The following is a 20,404-nucleotide window of genomic DNA, read 5'->3' on the forward strand; positions in this document are numbered from 1 at the left end:
AATTTAGAGAAAAATGTATATAGAAATGTAGTTTTATTAAAAAAAAATTACAACTGAAAGTGAAAAATGAATTTTGTTTTGCAAAAATTTAGGTCAATTTCAATTAATAACAAAAAAGTAAAAATGTCAGCAGCAATGAAATACCACCAAATGAAAGCTCTATTAGTGAGAAGAAAAGGAGGTAAAATTCATTTGGGTGGTAAGTTGTATGACCGAGCAATAAACCGTGAAAGTAGTGTAGTGCAGAATTGTAAAAAGTGGTCTGGTCATTAAGGGGGTTTAAAGAGGACCTTTCACCGATTATTACACTATGCACTAACTATACATACATGGAGAGCGGCGCCCGGGGATCTCACTGCACTTACTATTATCCCCGGGCGCCGCTCCGTTCTCCCGCTATGCCCTCCGGTATCTCCACTCACTAAGTTATGGTAGGCGGAGTCTGCCCTTGTTCTGCTCTAGCGCTGGCCAATCGCAGCGCAGAGCTCACAGCCTGGGAGGTTATTTTCTCCCAGGCTGTGAGCTCTGCAATGCGATTGGCTAGCGCTACAGAAGAACAAGGGCAGACTCCACCTACCATAACTTAGGGAACGGACATACCGGAGGACATAGCAGGAGAACGGAGCGGCACCCAGGGATAATAGTAAGTGCAGGGAGATCCCCGGGCGCCGCTCTCCATGTCTGTATAGTTAGTTCATAGTGTAATAATCGGTGAAAGGTCCTCTTTAAGCTAGGGAGGCTGAGGTGGTTAAAGGGTTTCTATCACTTCGTATGACATAATTAGCTGTCAGACACTAGCGATCCGCTAGTGTCTGCTCTGGCCAACCATCCTACTATAATCACTTGTGGGGCAGCGTTTTTGCTAAAAAACTAACTTTTATAAATATGCTAATGAGCCTCTAGGTGCTATGTGGGCGTCATTAGCACCTAGAGGCTCCGTCTACCTTCATACACAGCCGCCGCCCAGCGCGTCCCTCCAGCCCGCCCATGTCCTCCTCCGTGTGACGCAGCGGACGAGTTCTCGCGCATGCGCCGTGCGCGGCTGTATTCGGCGCATTTGAGATCTCAGCTCGGAGCGGTCAGACATTCAATGCGCATGCGCGGCTGTATTCGGCGCATGCGCATTGAATGTCTGACCGCTCCGAGCTGAGATCTCAAATGCGCCGAATACAGCCGCGCACGGCGCATGCGCGAGAACTTGTCCGCTGCGTCACACAGAGGATCGCATTCCGAGGACATGGGCGGGCTGGAGGGACGCGCTGGGCGGTGGCTGTTTATGAAGGTAGACGGAGCCTCTAGGTGCTAATGACGCCCACATAGCACCTAGAGGCTCATTAGCATATTTATAAAAGTTAGTTTTTTAGCAAAACCGCTGCCCCACAAGTGATTATAGTAGGATGGTTGGCCAGAGCAGACACTAGCAGATCGCTAGTGTCTGACAGCTAATTATGTCATACCAAGTGATAGAAACCCTTTAAGGAAGTCACCTTTTCTTATCCTTTGCTAAAATATTTAAAATATCAGTAACGTTAGTGGAAAATTTGGAAACTACAGATGCATAGCTGTAAAAAGGCAATGTTTTAAGGAATTGGGTTTGAACCTGAAGCATTACATTTCTCAAATAATTTTTATTAATATAGTAATTTCTCATCCTCGCAGTGACAGGTACTTCCATGTGTTCCCCTTGGCTCTGCTATTTTAAGATGTGCTAGCATTTACTTTTATGTGTATATGCAATATCCAGATGCAGCTCTACACACAGAAGCCCCTGTAATTACAGCGATTAAGCTTTCTGAATATATTATGATGACTTATACTATGGACTATATTTTACTGCAGCTTCCTCATAAACACGTTAAATGCTACCAGTTCTATTTTCTGACTACTGCAGTGCAAAGGAGCTTGCAAAATTGTCTGCAAATCTGTCTGCAGGACTAAAAGCTGCTGACTCAGTATCAAGGGAAATACGTTACATTTGCAAGGCAACAATCATGTAAATCAAAATGGGGTAATTGGCAAATATAGTGGTGGTCCCTCAATTAGGTAGAAGTATAACTGGATTCAGATAACTGGTCAGATGTGTAGACAATGGAACGGATTGAACAAACAGGAAAGCGAGACTTACATGAAAGTGTATATGAAGTCATGTAAAGCTGATGTGAGGCTGTGTCTAATTGTAATTGTGTCTACATCTACATTGGAGGCTTTGTTGCAGATTGCGTTAAAAATGCAGTGCAAAAAGTAGTGCAGTCTTGTCTACTATTTTGCTCAGGGAGGCTAGGGCTATACGATGACATTTGTCTCAGTAATGTCTCGCGACATATTCTATAATGCAAGTCTATGGTGTCGCACTGCGACACGACAGTTGCGAAAAACCCATCCAAGATGGATTTTTGTGCGACTGTCATGTTGCAGCATATTGCAGTATGATACCATAGACTAGCATTCTAAAATATGTTGCGTGACATGTTGCAGTGAAGTTGTATCCTGTATGTTGTGCGACACATGTTGCCCTAGCGTGAAACGACAGACACAATGACAGAAATGCAATAGAAATCCTGTTCCACCCATTGGTGTCCATTATGGCTTCTTTCGTCATTTTTGGTTCGGCGAAGAGGCAGTACTATGTAAATCAGTAGTGGAGATGTGAACAGAGCCTTAGGGCTCATGCACACGACCGTATGTATTTCTCGCCCATATTCCTTGGGGGACACAGGAAACCATGGGTATAGCTCTGCTCCCTAGGAGGCGTGACACTAAGTGAAAGCTGTAAGCCCCTCCTCCATCAGCTATACCCTTCAGCCTGGAGAAGAGACTGCCAGTTTTTGCTTAGTGTCCAAGGGGGACAACAGAGGCGCATTAGACCCCTCTGTTTCTCCCGGGGTTGAGTTGCGCCAGTGCCGGTAATCCGCACTGCCGCCTCCCCCACAGAAGACAAGGTGGACCAGGGCAGCCTCGCTCCCCTGCGTCCCGCCAGCTCAGGGTCGCCCGCACGCCAAGTCCCTCCCCCGGCTTGCTGCCACTGCGGTGCCAGGAGCTGAAGGGGCGACCCCGCTGGATGGATTGAGGGTGAAGACAGCGTATGGTGAGACAGGCTGCTCCAGCCTCCCCTTCCTCCCTCCCACCGCTGCTACAGGCCTCCTGGGCTCCCATGGCCACTGTTACTACATGGCCACTGCTACATCGTGCGCCCACCCCTCCCCCCCCCCGATATCGGACCGTTACCGGGCAGGGGAGTTTATCTGGGCAGTCTTTGGCAGGGACGCTGCCTTCTGCCACATCCAGGCGCGGAGGGGGCCGCTTTCTTGGCGTGAACGGCGCCATTTCAGGCCGGCATTTCATTATCCTTGGGGGTTAAGTTCATTTTGCCGCGCGCGCGCGGCTCTGCTTCAGAGCGGCAGGGAGGGGGCGGAGCTTCCTACATGCGCTCCGCTACTTCCGGGTTCATCGCACAGTGCTGCGTGGAATCCTCTCTGCAGTGCGATCCGAAGCCGGTTGCTGCCTCTCCTCCACAGCCTCCTCAGTCTGTTCCCCCTTACCGCTGCCGCTTGCATCATCCGGGTCTGGTAGGACTTTTAACCCCCTCCGTGCCACAGTACTGTCGCTTGAGTGTTATCTCCGTTTCTTTCCTTGGGGTCTCCCACTTTAAGTGCAACATCTTTGTTCCACCATGTCAGACCCTTCTGCAGCCGCCAAGCCTTGGTACCATGCCTGTACTGCTTGTAGGGAACCCTTTCCCCGGGGGCAGTCTGATCCGCACTGTACTGCATGTCGGGCTCCACCGCAGCCTCAGTCGCCCGCTGTGTCGCTCCCTGCTGCCTCTGACCCGCCTGACTGGGCTAGATCCCTGTCCCAGGCCGTGGAAAGCCTCACTCATGTCGTGGGCCGCCTAATAGACAGGCCGCCTACCCCGCAGGACGCCACTCTTACTGTCGCGCCCTCCGGGTCCACCGCTTCTGCCGCTGCAGCGGGTTCACTCTCCTTTAGTGACCCCTCCCGAGTTAGGCACTCTCAGAAGCGTATTAGAGTAGAGCGAGCCTCCTCCTCGGATGCCTCCCTCTCCCCGCCACGCGTGCACACCCAGACGAGCCTCTCCTCCCCAAAGGATTCGCTCTCTGAAGGTGAATTGGCGGTTTCAGATTTGGAAATGGACTCGGCCCTGCCGTCCAAGCTAGCCTCAGCGATGGGTCAACTCATCTCTGATATTCGTGACACCTTTAAGGTGCAGGATGATCCCCCTAGCTCGGACGCAGCTAGCGTCTCATTTATCAGACCCAGGCAGGTCTCAAAAGTCTTCCCAATCCACTCTGATTTCTCCTCTGTGGTGTCTAAGGCTTGGGCTCGACCGGACGCCCGTTTTGTCAGCCCCAAGAAGCTGGACATTTGCTATCCTTTTCCAGCAGATGTCGTGGCCACATGGTCTTCCCCACCCAAGGTGGACCCCCCTGTGGCCCGGCTGTCGAAGAACACGGCCATCCCTGTTCCCGACGGGTCCTCTCTTCAGTCAGCGGAGGACCGTCGCATGGAGACCCTTTCTAAGGGCATTTTTGCTGCCTCCGGTTCGGCTCTCAGACCGGTTTTTGCCTCTGCTTGGGCAGGGAAAGCAATCTCTGCTTGGGGTGCGCAGCTGGAACAGGAGTTGGACTCGGACGTCCCTATCCAGGACCTGCGTTCCTTGGCCCAGCTTATTGTTCGGGCCGGGAATTTTGTTTGTGAGGCCTCCCTTGATGCGGGAGCCCTTATTGCACGCTCCTCCGCCCTGGCAGTTTCCGTCAGGAGGGAGCTCTGGCTGAAGGTTTGGAAAGCGGACGCTGCCTCCAAACGTTCCTTGGCGGGGCTACCGTTTGCGGGTTCCCGCCTTTTCGGGGTCCGCCTAGACGAACTTATTTCGGAGGCCACGGGTGGTAAAAGCACCCATCTTCCTCAACCCCAAGCCAGGGGCGCCCCCCGCGGACGCCCTGGTGCGTCTCGTTTTCGGTCCTCCCGCAGGGCCTCTGGGGCTCCCACCACAGCTGCCGCTTCGGCTCCTCCCCAGGATAAGCATAGGAAGCCGTTTTTTCGGGCGCAGCCCTCCTGGCGCAAGCCGCAGGCTGCCCGCACACCCGCAGCAAAGCAATCCTCTGCCTGAAGGCGCGCCCCCACCCACCCGGGTGGGGGGCCGGCTCCTCCTTTTCAGGGACGTCTGGTTGGCTCACGTCTCCGACGCCTGGGCCCTCGAGATTGTGTGCTCCGGATACAAAATCGAATTTGCATCCTTCCCTCCAGATCGGTTCTTTCGCTCCCGCCTGCCACGGGACCCGAAACGCGCGGTTGCGTTCTCCGCGGCCGTTCAAGCCTTACTGGACAGGGGGGTGATTACCCCCGTTCCTCTAGAGGAAAGGTTCCAAGGGTTCTACTCGAACCTCTTTGTAGTTCCCAAGAAGGGAGGTTCCATGCGGCCCATTTTGGACCTCAAAAAGCTCAACCGTTTTCTCCTCCTTCGACGGTTTCGGATGGAGTCCCTCCGTTCCGCGGTGGCTTCCCTGGAGCAGGGAGATTTCATGTCTTCCATCGATATACAGGATGCCTACCTCCATGTTCCGGTAGCCCGGTGTCACCATCGCTTCCTCCGGTTCGCCGTGGGGGACCTCCACTTCCAGTTTGTCGCCCTTCCCTTTGGGCTGGCAACAGCCCCCCGGGTGTTCACCAAGGTCCTGGCCCCGGTTTTGGCCTTACTCCGTTCCAGGGGTGTTTTTCTGCTACCGTACTTGGACGATATCCTCATCAAGGCTCCGTCCCTTTCTCAAACGGTTGCCAGCGTGGATCTCACTCTAGAGACTCTGACGAGGTTCGGTTGGGTCATCAACTTCCCCAAGTCCTCCCTTCCCCCCTCCAGACAACTGGTCTTCCTGGGAATGCTTTTAGACACGGGAGCGGCGGAAGTACGTCTTCCCTCGGAAAAACGTCTGATCCTCCGTGGGGCGGTTCGGGGTCTCCTTCTCCACCGTCGACCGTCCTTCCGCTTCTGCATGCGGGTCTTGGGGCAGATGGTTGCCTGCTTCGAGGCGATCCCGTTTGCGCAGTTTCACTCCCGCCCTCTCCAACGGGCGATCCTCTCCTCCTGGGACAAATCGCCGCAGTCTCTGGATCATCCCTTCCATCTATCGCCTCCGGTGAGGTCATCTCTCCGCTGGTGGTTACAGTCCCCTCTTCTGGGCAGGTCTTTTCTGCCACTCAACTGGTTGGTGGTTACAACCGATGCCAGTCTCTTGGGCTGGGGAGGCGTGTTTCCTCCCCGATCCGTCCAGGGCATTTGGTCTCCATTGGAGTCCAAACTCTCGATCAATGTCCTGGAGCTGAGAGCGGCCCTTTTGTCTCTACGACACTGGACTCATCTGTTGAAGGGTCATCCAGTTCGTGTACAATCGGACAACGCCACGGCTGTGGCGTACATAAACCACCAGGGGGGCACTCGCAGCGCTGCTGCAATGAGGGAGGTCTCCAGCATTCTCCGTTGGGCGGAAGCTCACGTCCCGGCCCTATCGGCAATTTTTATTCCAGGGGTGGACAATTGGGCGGCGGACTTCCTCAGTCGCACCACTGTCGACCCCGGCGAGTGGTCTCTTCACCCGGAGGTATTCGAGGCCATTTGCCTTCGTTGGGGCATACCGGACGTGGACCTCATGGCCTCCAAGTTCAATCACAAGGTCCCCGCCTATCTGTCCAGGGCCAGGGATCCGGGAGCTTGCGGAGCCGACGCCCTCGTTCTTCCTTGGCGAGGCTTCGCGCGTCCATACATATTCCCTCCCATCCCACTCCTGCCCAAGGTCCTTCGGAAGATCGCGGCGGAAGGCGTCTCGGTGATTCTGGTCGCTCCGGACTGGCCCCGCCGGTCTTGGTATGCCGACCTCATGCTGCTCCTGGCAGACGCGCCCTGGCCGCTGCCCGCCAGGGAAGATCTTCTCTCTCAGGGACCGATCTTCCACCCGCGTTTAAGGTCCCTACGTTTGACGGCGTGGTTGTTGAGACCACCGTCCTGACACGTAGGGGTTTTTCTGCGGACGTCGTCCGCACCATGATCCGCGCCCGTAAGCCGTCCTCTTCTAGGATCTATTATAGGACCTGGAGGACCTATTTGGGGTTCTGTGCCGATCTAGGGATTCCTCCGCTCCGCTTTTCTCTCCCCACCGTTTTGTCCTTCCTGCAGAGCGGACTTGCCCAGGGTCTGGGTCTTAGTTCTTTGAAGGGTCAGGTGTCTGCGCTGTCCATTTTGTTTCAGCGCCCACTGGCCCCCCTTGGTCCTGTCAAGACCTTCCTTCAGGGCGTGGCTCACGCGGTTCCCCCGTACCGGCCTCCGGTACCGCCCTGGGACCTGAACCTGGTTCTCTCAGCGCTCCAGGCTTCTCCTTTCGAGCCTCTGCGGACGGTTTCCTTGCGACTTCTGTCCTGCAAGGTTATTTTCCTTGTAGCAGTCACCTCTCTTCGGAGGGTGTCCGAATTGGCTGCACTCTCCTGTCTGGAACCTTTCCTAGTGTTCCACCAGGACAAGGTAGTTCTTCGTCCGGTCCCTTCCTTCCTTCCTAAGGTGGTCTCCGCCTTTCATCTGAACGAGGACATCGTTCTCCCCTCTTTGTGTCCTTCCCCTTCCCACCCTAGGGAGAGGGAACTTCATCGCCTAGACGTTGTCAGGGCGCTCAAGGTTTACCTGGAGGTAACCGGCTCTTTCAGGCGTACTGACTCGCTCTTTGTGGTTCCGGAAGGGTCGCGCAGAGGGTTGGCGGCATCCAAAGTTGCTATCGCCCGTTTTGTCAAGATGGCTGTTACTGAGGCTTATCTCGCCAAGGGCAAGGTTCCGCCCCTCGGTGTTACCGCTCATTCCACTAGAGCGGTCGGGGCTTCCTGGGCTCAGAGAAATCGGGCTTCTACGGAGCAGATTTGCAAGGCGGCCACTTGGTCCTCCTTGCACACCTTCACCAGGTTTTACAGGGTGCATACTCATGCGTCGGCTGACGCTGCTTTAGGCCGTCTGGTGTTGCAGGCGGCAGTTGATTGATGCCTCCGGTGTTGGTCTAGTTTGTTCTGGTCCCTCCCTTCTGGGACTGCTCTGGAACGTCCCATGGTTTCCTGTGTCCCCCAAGGAATATGGGCGAGAAAAGGAGACTTTTGTATTACTTACCAGTAAAGTCTCTTTCTCGCTCTTCCTTGGGGGACACAGCACCCGCCCTTCATTTGGGTTTACAGTTGTGGTTCCGGCTTGGTTGCCCCCGTTGGGGCTTGACGGTTCTTTTTCCGGTTGGTGGTTATCTTTCACTACTTGGACACGCAACTGGCAGTCTCTTCTCCAGGCTGAAGGGTATAGCTGATGGAGGAGGGGCTTACAGCTTTCACTTAGTGTCACGCCTCCTAGGGAGCAGAGCTATACCCATGGTTTCCTGTGTCCCCCAAGGAAGAGCGAGAAAGAGACTTTACTGGTAAGTAATACAAAAGTCTCCTTTTTGCGGTCCGCAAAAAAACGGATCCGCAAAAAAACAATGACGTCTGTGTGCATTCTGTATTTTGCGGAACGGAACATCTGGCCCCTAATAGAACAGTCCTATCCTTGTCCATAATGCAGACAATAATAGGACATGTTCTATTTTTTCGCGGAACAGAAATACGGAAACGGAATGCACACTGAGTAATTTCCATTTTTTTTTTTTGTGGACCAATTGAAATGAATGGTTCCACATACTGTCCGCAAAAAAAAACGGAACGGACAGGGAACGAAAATACGTTTGTGTGCATGAACCCTTAAATGATTGGTTCTAACTGATAAAATGAATGTTATGAAAAGTGGACATACATGTGTACATAGATCATTTCGCTACTGTGGGGGAGACTTTTATGTTGCCGTCTTTTCCGCCAGATTTATTAAGTGATGCACGATGGTGCATCTTTAAAGGCGTTATCCTGGAAATAATATTGATGACCTATCCTCAGAATAGATCATCAATATCAGATGGGCGGGAGTCTGACACCCGGGACCCCGGCCAATCAGCTATTAGAAGGGTCCGGTGCTCCATGAGTGCTGCTTCCTTTTCTTAGGCCATGTGACATCACCGCACATCTGTCATATGGCCTAGTTGCAGCTCAGCTGTGACATTAAAGGGGTTATCTGACACTAACCAATACTCCCCCATATGCCGGGCACCTCACACTGATTCTACTTACCTGGCTCCCTGCGTAGCTCCTGGTCCCCGCTTTGCCGCTTATCCCCGCGTGCAAATGAAAACAACGGGGGAAGGTGAGCTGCCAATGACAGTCGTGACAGGGACAAGCCTAACTAGTATCGCTAGGGAGGCTTGTCCCTGTCACCACCTGCCAATGGCTTCCCCCCCTTTCCCCCCCCGACACCAGATGTTTTTATCCGCGCATGGTGAGAAGCAGCGGTGGCAGTGCGGGGAGCCAGGTAAGTAGTGCATACAAGTAAGGCATTTGTTAGTGTCGGATAACCCCTTTAAGCACAGTGGCTGCACAATGTATTGGAGCTGTGTTTGGAAAGCTGCCAGGATTCATCTGTGCCCACCAGAGCTCTGGTGAGCATGGCAGCTCCATGAAAAAGATGATCAGTGGGGGTGTCGGGACTCGGACTCCTGCCGATATGAGATAAACCCTTTAGGTCTAACCCGTCTGTCTTGAGATGTTACTGTATTTTTTATGCCCCCCTTTACTGGAGAAAAATTTTATCAACTTTTTAAAATGTCTCAATTGTTAAATCTAGCTTAAGGCTTCTTTCACACTAGCGTTTCTATTTTCCGGTATTAAGATCCATCATAGGGTCTCAATACCGGAAAAAAACGCTTTTGTTTTGTCCCCATTCATTGTCAATGGGGACGAAATGTAACTGAACAGAAGGGAATGCTCCAAAATGCATTCCGTTCTGTTCTCATACCGGAGAGCAAACCGCAGCATGCTGCGGTTTGCTTTCCGTCCTGGGATACGGAGCAAGACGGATCCGTCATGACCCACAATGCAAGTCAATGGGGACGGATCAGTTTTCTCTGACACAATAGAAAACGGATCCGTCCCCCATTGCCTTTAATGGAGTTCATGACGTATCCGTCATTGCCATGTTAAAGAGAATACAACCGGATCCGTTCATAACGGATGCAGATAGTTGTATTATCAGTAACGGAAGCGTTTTTGCTGAACCCTGCCGGATCCAGCACAAACGCTAATGTGAAAGTAGCCTAAATCAGCTTGACAGGCCAACCACAACAAATGTCCCACCCCCTTTCCAAAATTGAAACCAAAATTCTTCATCAGAGCTTAATATATTCCACCCATGTATTGTACCCACAAAGACATATTGAAAAGGCACATGTGACTGTTGTTGGGGAGAATCATTTTCATGGTTTCAGGTTTATCTTGGCTCTAATTCCATTTTATATGTGTACTTAAAAGGGTTTTCCATGATTGATAGGTCATCAGTATTTGATCGGTAGCGGTCCAACACCCAGGACCCCAGCTGATCAACTGTTTGAGAAGGCAGTGGCTCAACCTGCGGCCCTCCAGCTGTTGTAAAACTACAACTCCCACCATGCCCTGCTGTAGGCTGATAGCTGTAAGCTGTTTGGGCATGCTGGGAGTTGTAGTTTTGCAACAGCTGGAGGGCCGCAGGTTGAGCATGCCTGGCCCTAGGCCATGTAACGTCATGTTCATACTAGGTAACATGGCCTAGGTGCAGCTCAATCCTATTGAAGTGAATACAGCAATACCAAGTACAGCCGCTGTACAGTGTACAGTACTGCGTTTGGTGAGCTGCGAAAAAGCCCCAATGATCAGATACTGATGACCTATCCTGATCACAGATATGCAATAAAAAGAAATGCTCAATAATATCCCACTCTTTTCAAGCACCACAGGCTGGTTCATGCTCCATGAATTAAAAGTGGAAGCAGAGCTAGATATACTGTAGGTGGTATGTGTGCAGCAGAGGAGAGTACAGCTGACCAGTTTAATGAGCCAGATAGAGAGTCAGTGGCCTGTATAGATTAATGAGCATCTCTACAAAGCCAGTTTAATAGATTTACTCTTCAATGCCCATTTCAATTAGTTTGGATAAATATAAGTTGTGATTAAGTACAAAGTAGATCTCCAGCAATTCCGAAATCTGAATCTGAAATGTTATTAAGACCAGCGTTGTATATGTCTATGCCTCTTAATAAGAGTCGTACTATGGGCTCTCCTTGCACCAGGACTTAGCATGGCAAGCCTAGGGACCTTCACAACCACTTGCCATTTTGTCTTGGGGAGGGTGCGGAAGGGGCTACAGATGAAGCCCTTTCCATCTGACCGCTCAGATGCCAGGTGTCTTCTGTATAACGTAGCTGGTGCCCAGCCCATGTGAAGCAATCTCAACCCATGAGCCCACTCAATACACTCTTTATCTGTGATGTACATGTATGTCATGGTGTGTGGGAGGGTTTAAATGCAATGTGGACATGGCCTTCTACTTATCAGGAAGCTTGGACAGTGGTTAGCACTGGTGTCCTGGGTTTGAATCCAAATGCAACCCCTGTGTTTGTGTGGGTTTCCTCCAGGTACTGTGGTTTCCTTCCACTCAACAAAAGACAAATCGGAAATCTAGATGGTTAGCCCCGCTGGGGACAGTGAGGGAATACAGTGGGGTCCTGAGTTGGAATCAGATCTGCATGGAGTCTGTATGTTCTCCCTAGGTTTCCTCCAGGTTCTTCGGTTTCCTCCCACACTCCCAAAAATATGCAAATAGTTCATTTGGCGTCCTATGAAATTGACCCTAGAGTGTGTTGGGCTTGAGCACCTATATGGCTGCTCCAGGATTCGCCTCGGCCACATTACTATCCCTGTGCTTTAAGTCTTCGTAAGAAAAGTGCATTACAAATGTCTGTCATTTGTCTTTATCAAAACTAGTATAAAGTAGAACTGGCTTAGTTGCCCCCAGCATCCAATCGGATTCCACCCTACATTTTTCAGAGCTCCTTTGGGAAATGAAAGGTGGAATCTGATTAGTTGCTATGGCCAACTTACCCAGTTTTCTTTTTCTCCAGTTTTAGTAAATCTACCCCATTATCTGTAAAGCACTGTGGAATATGTTGGCGCAATGTAAGCAACAGAAATAAATTATCAGCCTCACGTCATGCAGTGGAAATGTAAACCAGGTTTGGATTTTGAAGCCGACTATACATAGACCTTCCCAGACTTTTATAGAGCATGTTTCACACATGAATATTAAATTCTGTAGTTCCGGTAAGGCCTCTTTCACACTTGCGATGTCCGGTTCCGTCGTGCGCTCCATTTGCCGGAGGTGCCCGCCGGATCCGTAACAACGCAAGTGAACTGAAAGCATTTGAAGACGGATCCGTCTTCAAAATGCGTTCAGTGTTACTATGGCACCCAGGACGCTATTAAAGTCCTGGCTGCCATAGTAGTAGTGGGGAGCGGGGGAGCAGTATACTTACCATCCGTGCGGCTCCCAGGGCGCTCCAGAATGACGTCAGAGCGCCCCATGCGCATGGATGACGTGATCCATGCGATCACGTCATCCATGCGTGTGGGGCGCCCTGACGTCACTCTGAAGCGCCCCGGGAGCCGCACGGACGGTAAGTATACTGCTCCCCACTACACTTTACCATGGCAAACAGGACTTTAGTGTCCTGGCAGCCATGGTAACCATTCAGAAAAAGCTAAACGTCGGATCCGGATTAATGCCTTTCAATGGGCATTAAATCCGGATCCGGCCTTGCGGCAAGTGTTCAGAATTTTTGGCCGGAGCAAAAAGCGCAGCATGCTGCGGTATTTTCCCCGGCCAAAAAACGTTCCGTTCCGGAACTGAAGACATCCTGATGCATCCTGAACGGATTTCTCTCCATTCAGAATGCATGGGGATAATCCTGATCAGGATTCTTCCGGCAAAGAGCCCCGACGATGGAACTCTATGCCGGAAGAAAAGAACGCAAGTGTGAAAGAGCCCTAATTCAGCATTAAGAATATGTCTGGTTACTAAGCCATTGTTGGTTATAGTCAAGAACAGGTAAAGGCAGAAGCATTATGCTTTAGTCGAGTTGCTGGCGCCAGTTCCGTAGCACACAAGTGGGACTTTAAAAAAAGTAGTCCCAGGTGACTCCATGAACAACTTTCCTTTCTTACCCTTGTGGAATAAGCTGGAAAGTTTGTTTGAACCTTTCTGAAATGTCCTTCTCCAGTTTTAATAGATACGTGTTGTGGTGCGGCACAGACTGCAGATAATGACACAGCCGTCCTACTGCTGGGAGAAAATGTTGTCTTTTATGAAAGTTATTTTATGGTAATCCTTCTCTGCAATGAGAAGACATGAATTTTAATAGCCAAGGCAATTAGGAAGAGCAACACACAGAGGAAGGTTTCTTGAGATCAGCGGGAGGTTTCTTTTTTAACTCTTTTCTTATATGTGGTAGTGATGAATGGGCCAGTGTGCATAAGACAATTTTCCAGAGAGGTCTTAAAAGGTGCGTTAGTTTAAATTGACAGTTGGGTTCATCTTGGTTTATTTCTTCTTTTATGATCAATAAAATAAATGTTTAAAGGAACTTTTATTTCTAAGTACTGTCATTACTGGTTTTAGGGCGCCGGTTAAGGAGGTCTCGTGCCTCCTAGGTATTACCTCAGTTTGATTAAAAATAAAACCTTATATTTTCCATGTTTGATAATAGTTATTTGCGTATGTTATTGCTTAGGATTGCAAACAGTGGTCCACATTAACTAATGTGAGTGCACCCAGATGTTGTAGTAGACTGAGGCAGATTATGGCACATCTAGTGTCTAGCCCGGGCAGGGGCATGGCTCAGCTTACAGTTGCAGTACAAGTGTAGTACGCATGTACCAGTACCATTAAAGTGGTACTCCAGCATTCAGAAAAGAAACTTCAAAGAAGGCTGCAGAGTCATTTCACATAGAGTAGCAGTACAATACTAATACTACATCCTAAACATGTATGTGCGTTTTATATTGTGCACCCTCACTGCTGAGCCTCTCACATTAGTTCCCAGTTATAGCCTCCTATAAGGGTCCATTCACACGTCCGCATCCGTTCCGCACCCATTCTTTTCAATGAGGCCGCAAAAGATGCGGACAGCACACCGTTTGCTGTCCGCATCTGCACTTTCACAGAGTTCATGAGGAGACATGAAGTACAGAGAGGACTGACTATGGTAATGTGTGGCTGTGGTAATGTCGCAGACTGTATACAGGTTCTGCTGCCACATCCCGAATCTCCTCTCTGTACTTCTTGTCCCCTCATAAACTCCATTCCTACAGAGATACAGCTGAAGATTTTATCAGCTGTGTTCAGGATCATAATCCCTGACAAGTAGGAGAGGAGGATGAGGCAGCTCTTTACCTCAGTCTTGTGAAGTAACTTGTCCTGCTGTGTGATTAGGACAGGTATTGTGTGCACTAATAGGACAGCGGCCATTTTGTTTCTCCTAATGATTGCTTCCAAGACAAAAAGACCCATTATAACTAGTGAAAAGTATTTGGGAATATATTTATAATAAAGTAATATTTAAGTATTTTGATTTAATTCCCAGAGAACTTCTAGTGATGGAACTAAGCATGCATAACTAGCAAGTTGATCTACAGGTCTCAATCCTCGGTAGCTATAAACATAACATATTGGCCCAATAAGTGGTGAGTGAGTATGTGAGAGATTACTTTGGACTGAGAATTTATCTTTATACTGTATACTTTTCAAAGATGTCTAGTTTTTTTATGCCGGAGTAATAAAGAGTTATTTTTTGTGGCTTACCTTGTGTCTTTTCCTAGCAGGCTTCCTGCATATAATTCCAATATGTTATACACACAGGTTTACAGCGTGGATTGGAGTCAGACAAGAGGAGAGCAGCTTCTGATATCTGGATCCTGGGATCATACTGCAAAATTGGTAAGTCATTAGTGACTAGAGTGTCAGGGCTTTATGCATTTTAAAAGGATGCAAGGGCTATAGCTTTTATTGCCATTTAAAGGGATTGGCCCATTTATATTACTAGCTGCACATGTAACAGCTACTCATTAGTAAACTATGGGCATTGATATCCGATAGTTCTTTTTCCTCCATGCATAACGCCCCTTGTTATGGCCAAATAACTCAATTTTAGTTTCATCAGTCCACAGCACCTTTATTCCAAAATGAACCTGGCTTGTCCAAATGTGCTTTAGCCCACCTCAAGCGGCACTTTTTGTGCTGTGGGCGGAGAAAAGGCTTCCTCTGCATCACTCTCGCATACAGCATCTCCTTGTGTAAAGTGCGCCGAATGGTTAAACGATGCACAGTGACTCCATCTGCAGCAAGATGATGTTGTAGGTCTTTGGTGCTGGTCTGTGGGTTGACTCTGACTGTTCTCACCATTCGTCGCTTCTGTCTATCCGAGATTTTTCTTGGTCTGCCACTTCGAGCCTTAACTTCAACTGAGCCTGTGGTCTTCCATTTCCTCAATATGTTCCTAACTGTGGAAACAGACAGCTGAAATCTCTGAGACAGCTTTCTGTATCCTTCCCTTAAACCATGATGGTGAACAATCTTTGTCTTCAGGTCATTTGAGAGTTGTTTTGAGACCCCCATGTTGCTACTCTTCAGAGAAAATTAAAAGAGGAGGGAAACTTACAATTGACCCCCTTAAATACTCCTTCTCATAAGTGGATTCACCTGTGTATGTAGGTCAGGGGTCACTGAGCTTACCAAGCCAATTTGAGTTCCAATAATTAGTTCTAAAGGTTTTGGAATCAATAAAATGAGAACAGTGCCCAAATTTATGCACCTGCCTAATTTAGTTTAAACAATTATAGCACACTTTCTGTAAATCCAATAAACTTCATTTCACTTCTCAAATATTACTGTGTGTGTCTCCTATATGATATATTTAACTGACATTTTTTATCGTAACAACCAACGATTTATACAGGAAAATCATGACGATTAACAAGGTTGCCCAAACTTTCGCATCCCACTGTATCGTACTTCATGACAGTGGTAAAATTGAGTAAAAATATAAAATTTTTATTTATAAAAAAAAATACTAATTTACCAAAAATGTGAAAAAAAATTCACATTTAAATTTTTCTACTTTTATAATAGATAGTAATACCTCCGAAATTGTTATTACTTTACATTCCCCATATGTCTACTTCATGTTTGGATCATTTTGAAAATGACATTTTATTTTTTGGGGGACGTTAGAAGGCTTAAAAATTTAAAAGCAAATCTTAAAATTTTTAAGAAAATTTCCAAAACCCTATTTTTTCAGGACCAGTTCAGTTATGAGGTCACTTTCTGTGGCTTACATATTAGAAACCACCCATAAATCACCCCATTTTAGAAACTACATCCCTCCAACTATGCAAAACTGATTTTACAAACATTGTTAACCCTTGAGGTGCCCCACGAGAATTAAAGGAAACCGGAATGAAATTTAAAAATTTCACATTTTTGGCAGATGTTCCATTTTAATTCATTTTTTTCCAGTAATAAAGCAAGGGTTAACAGCCAAACAAAACTCTAGTTATTGCCCTAATTCTGTAGTTTACACCCCATATGTGGTCGTAAACTGCTGTACGGGCACACGGCAGGGCACAGAAGGAAAGGAACGCCATATGGTTTTTGGAAGGCAGATTTCACTGGAATAATTTTAAGTTGCGATGTCCCATTTGAAGCCCCCCCCTGATGCACCCCTAGAGTAGAAACTCCAAAAAAGTGATCCCATTATGGAAACTACACCCCTCAAGGTATTCGAAAAGATTTTACAAACTTTGCTAACCCTTTAGGTGTTTCACAATACTTAAAGGAAAATGTAGATGACATTTCAGAATTTCACATTTTTGGCAGATTTTCCATTTTAATCAATTTTTTCCCGCTAACAAAGCAAGGGTTAACAGCCAAACAAAACTCAATATTTATTACCCTGATTCTGTAGTTTACAGAAACGCCCCATATGTGGTCGCAAACTGCTGAATGGGCACACGGCAGGGCGCAGAAGGAAAGGAACGCCATATGGTTTTTGAAGGGCAAATTTCACTGGGATAATTTTAAGTTGCTATGTCACATTTGAAGACCCCCGATGCACCCCTAGAGTAGAAACTGCCAAATAATGACCCCATTTTGGAAATTACGGGATAAGGTGGTTTTGTTGGTACTATTTTAGGGTACATATGATTTTTGGTTGCTCTATACAGGGAGTGCAGAATTATTAGGCAAGTTGTATTTTTGAGGATTAATTTTATTATTGAACAACACCCATGTTCTCAATGAACCCAAAAAACTCATTAATATCAAAGCTGAATATTTTTGGAAGTAGTTTTTAGTTTGTTTTTAGTTTTAGCTATTTTAGGGGGATATCTGTGTGTGCAGGTGACTATTACTGTGCATAATTATTAGGCAACTTAACAAAAAACAAATATATACCCATTTCAATTATTTATTTTTACCAGTGAAAACAATATAACATCTCAACATTCACAAATATACATTTCTGACATTCAAAAACAAAACAAAAACAAATCAGTGACCAATATAGCCACCTTTCTTTGCAAGGACACTCAAAAGCCTGCCATCCATGGATTCTGTCAGTGTTTTGATCTGTTCACCATCAACATTGCGTGCAGCAGCAACCACAGCCTCCCAGACACTGTTCAGAGAGGTGTACTGTTTTCCCTCCTTGTAAATCTCACATTTGATGATGGACCACAGGTTCTCAATGGGGTTCAGATCAGGAGAACAAGGAGGCCATGTCATTAGATTTTCTTCTTTTATACCCTTTCTTGCCAGCCACGCTGTGGAGTACTTGGACGCGTGTGATGGAGCATTGTCCTGCATGAAAATCATGTTTTTCTTGAAGGATGCAGACTTCTTCCTGTACCACTGCTTGAAGAAGGTGTCTTCCAGAAACTGGCAGTAGGACTGGGAGTTGAGCTTGACTCCATCCTCAACCCGAAAAGGCCCCACAAGCTCATCTTTGATGATACCAGCCCAAACCAGTACTCCACCTCCACCTTGCTGGCGTCTGAGTCGGACTGGAGCTCTCTGCCCTTTACCAATCCAGCCACGGGCCCATCCATCTGGCCCATCAAGACTCACTCTCATTTCATCAGTCCATAAAACCTTAGAAAAATCAGTCTTGAGATATTTCTTGGCCCAGTCTTGACGTTTCAGCTTGTGTGTCTTGTTCAGTGGTGGTCGTCTTTCAGCCTTTCTTACCTTGGCCATGTCTCTGAGTATTGCACACCTTGTGCTTTTGGGCACTCCAGTGATGTTGCAGCTCTGAAATATGGCCAAACTGGTGGCAAGTGGCATCTTGGCAGCTGCATGCTTGACTTTTCTCAGTTCATGGGCAGTTATTTTGCGCCTTGGTTTTTCCACACGCTTCTTGCGACCCTGTTGACTATTTTGAATGAAACGCTTGATTGTTCGATGATCACGCTTCAGAAGCTTTGCAATTTTAAGAGTGCTGCATCCCTCTGCAAGATATCTCACTATTTTTGTCTTTTCTGAGCCTGTCAAGTCCTTCTTTTGACCCATTTTGCCAAAGGAAAGGAAGTTGCCTAATAATTATGCACACCTAATATAGGGTGTTGATGTCATTAGACCACACCCCTTCTCATTACAGAGATGCACATCACCTAATATGCTTAATTGGTAGTAGGCTTTCGAGCCTATACAGCTTGGAGTAAGACAACATGCATAAAGAGGATGATGTGGTCAAAATACTAATTTGCCTAATAATTCTGCACGCAGTGTATTACACTTTTTGTGAGGCAAGGTAACAAAAAATAGCTGTTTTGGCACCGTTTTTATTTTTTGTTATTTACAATGTTCATCTAACAGGTTAGATCATGTGGTATTTTTATAGAGCAGGTTGTTACGGACGCAACAATACCAAATGTGACAAATATTATTTTTTAGTGTCTCCATATTCTGAAAGCCATAGTTTATTTTTATTTTTTGGGAGACTGTCTTATGTAGGGGCTCATTTTTTTCGGTATGAGATGACCATTTGAATGGTACTATTTTTGGGTGCATATGACTTTTTGATAGCTTGGTATTACACTTTTTGTGACAACAAATGGCTTTATTTACACGTTTTTTTTTTTTTTGTGGTGTTCACCTTCGGGGTTAGGTCATGTGATATTTTATAGAGCAGGTTGTTACGGACGTGGCGATAAATTTAACACAACAAAAGCCTTTTTGAAACAAAAAAATCATGTTTTAGTGTCTCCATAGTCTGAGAGCCATAGTTTATTTTTATTTTTTGGGCGATTGTCTTAGGTAGGGACTCATTTTTGGTGGGATGAGATGACGGTTAGATTGGTACTATTCTGGGCTAAATAAGCCTTTTTGATTACTTGGTGTTACACTTTTTGTGAGGCAAGGTGAAAAAAATGGCTGTTTTGGCATAATTTTTATTTTATTTTATTTTTTTACAGCATTCACCTGATCGCTTGAAGTTGCACTTTTAGTGATGTAAGGTGACAAAAAAATGTTTTTTTTTAGCAGTTTTTTTTTTTTTTTTTGACGGTGTTCACCTAAGGGGTTAGGTCATGTGATATTTTTATAGAGTCGGTCAATACGGACTGGGCGATGCCTAATATGTCTACTTTTCTTATTTTCCCTATTTATTGTTTTTACTTTATTTTGTGAAAAGGACGCTTTTTTATTTTTATTTTTTTACTTGGAACTTTAACTTTTTTTATATTTGTCCCACTGTGGAACTTCACCTTTTTAGGGTTTGATCCCTGTTTCAATTCAGTACAATACATTCTGTATTGTACTGAATTGAACTGTCAGCGTCTTACACAGTAAGGGTCCATTCACACGTCCGTAGAGTATTGCGGATCCGCAATACACCCAGCCGGCACCCCCCATAGAACTGCCTATTCTTGAATAGGACATGTTCTATTTTTTGCAGAGCCGCAGACCGGAAGTTCGGGGCCGCAGCACGGAGATGCTGTCCGCATCTTTTCTGTCCCCATAGAGAATGAATGGGTCCACACCCGTTCCGCAAAATTGCGGAACGGATGCGGACCCATTTGCGGATGTGTGAATGGAGCCTTAGACACTGACAGTTGCCTAGGAGACTAATGATGAGAAAATGAAGATGCGGCACTCGCCAGATTGCGAAAATAATGTTCCGGCTTTATTCCTTACTGCATAGACAACAGACAGGCAGGGGAGCGAAGCAAGCCATTCACAGAGGATCCCTCAGGCTGGATCTCCTGGGCTTCCGTAGCTGGCAGGCTCCATTGCCTTTGGAAGGCATCGGGGCTGCCATGGCAACCATCGGCCCCCTGCCAGCGCAGGCCCCCTCCCTCTGTAAACCCTGCACGTGCCGCGGTCAGTGCTGACCGCGGCATGTGAAAGGGTTAATCCGCCGGCATCACC

At 47.4% G+C, this 20,404-nt stretch overlaps 1 protein-coding gene across 1 annotated transcript in view; it reads left to right on the top strand.

The window, feature by feature from the left end:
• Window positions 1-20,404, top strand: part of PEX7 (peroxisomal biogenesis factor 7) — a 294,431-nt gene that overhangs the window by 46,435 nt on the left and 227,592 nt on the right. Inside the window, exon 4 of the mRNA XM_040429202.1 lies at window positions 14,840-14,917. Coding sequence (XP_040285136.1) covers window positions 14,840-14,917 — 78 coding nt within the window. The remainder of the gene's footprint in view (window positions 1-14,839; window positions 14,918-20,404) is intronic.

This window comes from Bufo bufo, chromosome 4 (assembly GCF_905171765.1).
Source record: "Bufo bufo chromosome 4, aBufBuf1.1, whole genome shotgun sequence".
Classification (NCBI taxonomy): domain Eukaryota; kingdom Metazoa; phylum Chordata; class Amphibia; order Anura; family Bufonidae; genus Bufo; species Bufo bufo.